The sequence below is a fragment of the Triticum aestivum genome, chromosome 5D (genome assembly GCF_018294505.1).
Source record: "Triticum aestivum cultivar Chinese Spring chromosome 5D, IWGSC CS RefSeq v2.1, whole genome shotgun sequence".
In the NCBI taxonomy this organism is placed as follows: Eukaryota; Viridiplantae; Streptophyta; class Magnoliopsida; order Poales; family Poaceae; genus Triticum; species Triticum aestivum.
Window position 1 is genome coordinate 29,197,357 of NC_057808.1, and position 5,592 is coordinate 29,202,948.

General features: G+C 54.0%; 1 protein-coding gene across 1 annotated transcript; it reads right to left on the reverse strand.

Annotated features, from left to right (window-relative positions):
* Positions 1–459: 459 nt before the first annotated feature.
* Positions 460–2,716, reverse strand: LOC123124177 (laccase-3). Its single transcript, XM_044544844.1, has 4 exons — positions 2,536–2,716; positions 2,044–2,440; positions 1,818–1,946; positions 460–1,728 (listed from the first exon to the last, which is right to left on the reverse strand). Exons 1-4 carry the CDS (start codon positions 2,662–2,664, stop codon positions 644–646), a joined length of 1,740 nt encoding a protein of 579 aa, XP_044400779.1. The 5' UTR covers positions 2,665–2,716; the 3' UTR covers positions 460–643.
* Positions 2,717–5,592: the final 2,876 nt, after the last annotated feature.

The following is a 5,592-nucleotide window of genomic DNA, read 5'->3' on the forward strand; positions in this document are numbered from 1 at the left end:
GGTGGTGGCGAGGGAGAGGAGAAGGGGGAAAGGGGGCCAGCAACGGCTAGGGTTAGCGCCGCCCGAGTCGCCCCTGCGGGAGCGACGCGGGGGCCAAGGGGGGGGAGGTCTCAAGTGAACTCATTAGAGAGGGCTGGCCCATTTTGTCGTGAGCTACCTTTTGCTGACCCTTGCTGCTATTTTGGTATCTCTAGCCTAATTTTAGTGCTCTGGCAGCAAGTAGCAATGCTAAACTTGAAACCAAAAGGAAGCTATCACTTACCCCATAAGTTGCCTAGAAAACGATGATTCATCTTGAAATCATATCATTCTTAGGTCGGGTGTCGCTAATCATGTTTTGCATTTGATGCTACATTTTACTCCCTTTGTCCCATAATGTAAGACATCTTTTTTACATTAATGTAGGGTCAAAAAAAACATTATGAGACGGAGGGAGTAACTTAATAAAAGCGCCTTTTATCGAAAGTAATGAAAACCTTGCATTTTCTTTTTCAACTTAAATTCGAAATCCAAATTACAATGCCAAATTTGAATGGCAAACAGCTAGCAGCACAGCAAGTACGACGACCCACACGGGCTCACATTTCCCCGCCATGTACATGTACAGAAGAAGCCACGACGATGGAGAAAGTCTCCAGCTTAATTAGAGGCCACAGATGGGCAGGTCGAGCGGGGGCGGCACCGTGGCCTGGAGCTCCGTCTTGCCGTCCTCCACCAGCAGCGCCATGGCGAGCCCGCCGGAGAGATGCGCGTCGATGTGGCAGTGCACCAGCCACACCCCCGGGTTGTCCGCCACGAAGCGCACGACGGCCCAGCCGCCGACGGGCACGCCGATGGTGTTCCGGCTGGGCGGGTCAACCATGTTGAACCTGCCCGCGTCCCGCCTCGGGTCGTAGTTGCCGAACCCGGTGGCGAGCACGTAGAAGTGGTAGCCGTGGATGTGCATGGGGTGCTCCTCCGCCGCGAAGATGCCCGTGTCCTGGAACACCATCTGCACCACGGCGCCGTACCTGACGCGGTACAGCCGCGTGCCCTTGACCGGCTGCCACAGCGCGCGGGGGACGCTCTGCGAGGTGTAGTCGAAGGCCACCGGCGGCCGAGCCGGGAAGTCGTCGGTGAAGACGCCGGGGATGCGGCCGTAGTGCGCCTGCAGCAGGGACACGGTGCTGGGGAGCTGGAACGACACGTTGTTCATGCTCGCGCCCAGCCGGGTGCTGTTGGGGCCCTGGCAGAAGGGGCCCGGCCGGCAGCTGAACTGGCCGAACCCGACCGTGGTGAACACCTCCTGCGTCACTGGCCCGGGAACCTTCACCGGCCTCGGGCTCCGGATGCTGTTGGAGAAGGCGGTGGCCGTGGCCGTGTCGTTGTTGGCCGGCAGCATAGCAGGGAACATTGGTGCTCCAGCGCCTGCGCCTGCGGCAGCGTTCTTGTACTGGAAGATGGCGGTGGCTGTGGTGTTGTCCACGGGGACGCCCCGAGCGGAGGCGTAGACGCGGGCGCCGAGGTAGTAGCGGCCAGGGGCGGCGTGGGCCGTGACGAGGACGTCGGTGGTCTGTCCTGGACCAAGGAGCACGACGGTGGTCTCGAAGGGCTTGGTGTACATGGCGTCGGCGGCCACCACGGTCATCTTGTGGCCGGCGAGCGAGACGAAGAGCTCCGAGTTCATGGCCGCGTTGATGATGCGCAGCAGGTTCGTCTCGCCGGCGACCACCGGGATGATGCTGGTCTCTGCATGGTGGTCGCGAATGATCAGTTTCAGTTGCCAACATGCATGCATGCATGCAAATTAACGTGGTAGGTAACCAACAAAATCACACCTTGGCTGGAGCACTGGAGGAAATCTCCGGGCTGGCCGTTGATGAGGATGGCGTCGGAGACGTTGGGCCCTGCGCCGGTGACCATGGACTGCCTGAGCACCGCGATGGGGTCCCTCCTCCACCACTCCGCTGCACCGCACGTCGATCCCATCAGAAACAAAACTCCACCCATGACGATGACGAGACGATCAAACTGAACTAAATCATTAACCGATGATCGACGTACCCAGGACGACGGGGATCTCCTTGGCGGGCTTGGGAAACGGGTAGGGGCGGCCGCGCTTGGGGAGGATGACGAGCGCGCCGTGCACGGTGGCGCGCAGCCAGGAGCTGTGCGCGTGCCACCACAGGGTGCCCTCCTGCTCCTGGACCCTGAACCGGTATGTGTAGCTGGACCCCGGCCGGATGGGGCACTGCGTCACGAACTCCGGCCCGTCCGCCCACCCGTTCCGGAGCTGCCGGAGGCCGTGCCAGTGGAGGGTCACGTTGTACTGCGCCCTGTTGACGGCCTTGATCGCCAGCGTGTCGCCGTCGTGGACCTCGATGGTCGGCCCCGGGAACTGCCCGTTGACCGTGATGATCTTGTTCGTCTGGCACAGCCTCTTCACCACCGTCTCTTGGACCTGCATGCATGCCAACAACAGTCAGATTAAGCATCACCAACTCGTGCTAGGAGTAGAAATGCCACGAGACATGACTGAAGAGAGGAGGCACGTACCACGAACTCGTAGAATCGCTCCTCGGCGAGGGCGCTGGGGAGCAGGAACGACAGCACAAGAACACCGGAGATGCAGCAGCCGAGCCTCATCCTCATGAGACGTCTCGTCGTCGCCGCGGTCGTATCCATTGCTCCCAGCAGCTCCAATCCCTAGCTGGCTGATCGCTTCTGTCAGGTGCTGTTCTTGCCTTGCCTTATGACAAAACCAAATATATATAGATAGAGATAGATAGAGGTCAGTGCGGTTGTTTGAGCTTTGGAAGATTAGGTTTCGACGATTTCGCCCTGCGATTTGTTGCCGCCTCCTTTTCCCACTCCAATCGAGCAATTCCTCAAATTCCAGTAGGCGACGATATGATTAGTCAGGGTCATTCAGCAGCTTACGTACTATTTTCTCGCTGGTAACCATTAACTAAAGAGCTCTTTTCAGAAATGGTTTAAACTAATCTCTCGACTGTCTCGTCGCCGCACCAGAGAGAGGAGCAGGTACAAGCATTCGTTGGAGGAAGTCCATCTAAAAGTATCACAAGGAATCTTATCAGTGATTTTTTTTTTGTTCGGGATTATCAGTGAGATCTTTACTCTGAACTACTGTATGAAGGACCCAAAAGGTTACTTACTCTGACTGTTTTGTTGTAAACAAACTGCAAATTGACTGGGTATTTTGTTTCTTCATTTGGTTTTCAGAAAGCAAGCTATAGTACCTTCCGGACTCCGTTTTTCTACAGTTTGCTTATTCTTCAAGATAAAAATCTTTATATACTTTCCGAACCCGTTGATCGCCGTATCGCGGAGAAATCTTCTGTTTTCTTTTCCTTGCTGTTTTCTGTCAGATCCCATCCACCATGGCCACCTCAACTCCTCCAAGGACAAGTTCTTCAAGAACGTCATCAACCCATATCTTCGGGAGGTGGTGCAGCACCCTCAGGTCATCCAGATGCATGAGGGGTTGCTCCACATCCGCGATGTGCAAGGCCCCAAAGGGACAGGAACTGTGGAGGCTAGGCTCGAAGCTATGGAGCAGGACGTCTTCCGATGCAAGGGATGGTGGAGCGTGGACTCAACGCCAATCACCTCATGATCACGGACCTCTCCTGTGATCTCAAGGTGGATGGCAAGCCCATGAAGGACATCGTCTTCACCCTCAACGAGCAAATCAACTTCCTCCAAAGCCAGGTCTATGACCTCCAAAACCCCATCTTTTTATCTTCGGTGGCAACAATACAATACATGCCTTGCTGCCCCTGCAGTCACTGGGAAAGGACACCGCAAGATTGAACCCAAAGCTAAGCACTTCTCCCATTGCAAGAAAGATCAATCTAGTAGGACAAACTAAACTGATAATTCGAAGAGACTTGCAAAGATATCAAATCATGCATATAAGAATTCAGAGAAGAACCAAATATTATTCATAGATAAACTTGATCATAAATCCACAATTCATCGGATCTCGGCAAACACACCGCAAAAAGATATTACATCGAATAGATCTCCAAGAACATCGAGGAGAACTTTGTATTGAGAATCAAAGAGAGAGAAGAAGCCATCTAGCTAATAACTATGGACCCGAAGGTCTGTGGTAAACTACTCACACATCATCGGAGAGGCTATGGTGTTGATCTAGAAGCCCACCGTGATCGATTCCCCCTCCGGCGGAGCGCCGAAAAAGGCCCCAAGATGGGATCTCACGGGTACAAAAGGTTGCGGCGGTGGAAAATGTTTGGGACGTAGTAATTTCAAAAAAATTCCTACGCACACGCAAGATCATGGTGATGCATAGCAACGAGAGGGGAGAGTGTTGTCTACGTACCCTCGTAGACCGTAAGCGGAAGCGTTATGACAACGCGGTTGATGTAGTCGTACGTCTTCACGATCGACCGATCCTAGCACCGAAGGTACGGCACCTCCGCGGACTGCACACGTTCAGCTTAGCGACGTCCCACGAACTCACGATCCAGTAGAGCTTCGAGGGAGAGCTTCGTCAGCACGACGGCGTGATGACGGTGATGATGAAGTTACCAACGCACGGCTTCGCCTAAGCACCGCTACGATATGACCGAGGTGCATTATGGTGGAGGGGGGCACCGCACACGGCTAAGAGATCAATGATCAACTTGTGTGTCTATGGGGTGCCCCCCTCCCCCGTATATAAAGGAGTGGAGGAGGGGGAGAGGGCCGGCCTCCTAGGCGCGCCCAAGGGGGGAGTCCTACCCCGGTGGGAGTAGGATTCCTCCTTCCCAAGTTGGAGTAGGAGAGGGAAGGAAGGGGGAGAAGGAGAGAAGGAAAGGGGGGCCGGCCCCCTTCCCAATTCGGATTGGGCATGGGGGGCCCTCCTTTCCTCCTTTCCTCTCTTTTCCACTAAGGCCCATATACCTCCCGGGGGGTTCCTGTAACCTCCCGGTGCTCCGGTATATTCCCGATCTCACCCGGAACCATTCCGATGTCCAAATATAGTCGTCCAATATATCGATCTTTATGTCTCGACCATTTCGAGACTCCTCGTCATGTCCGTGATCATATCCGGGACTCCGAACTACCTTCGGTACATCAAAACACATAAACTCATAATACCGATCGTCACCAAACGTTAAGTGTGCGGACCCTACGGGTTCGAGAACTATGTAGACATGACCGAGACACGTCTGCGGTCAATAACCAATAGCGGAACCTGGATGCTCATATTGGTTCCTACATATTCTATGAAGATCTTTATCGGTCAAACTGCATAACAACATACGTTGTTCCCTTTGTCATCAGTATGTTACTTGCCCGAGATTCGATCGTCGGTATCTCAATACCTAGCTCAATCTCGTTACCGGCAAGTCTCTTTACTCGTTCCGTAATGCATCATCCCGCAACTAACTCACTAGTCACATTGCTTGCAAGGCTTATAGTTATGTGGATTACCGAGAGGGCCCAGAGATACCTCTCCGACAATCGGAGTGACAAATCCTAATCTCGATCTATGCCAACTCAACAAGTACCATCGGAGACACCTGTAGAGCACCTTTATAATCACCCAGTTACGTTGTGACGTTTGGTAGCACACAAAGTGTT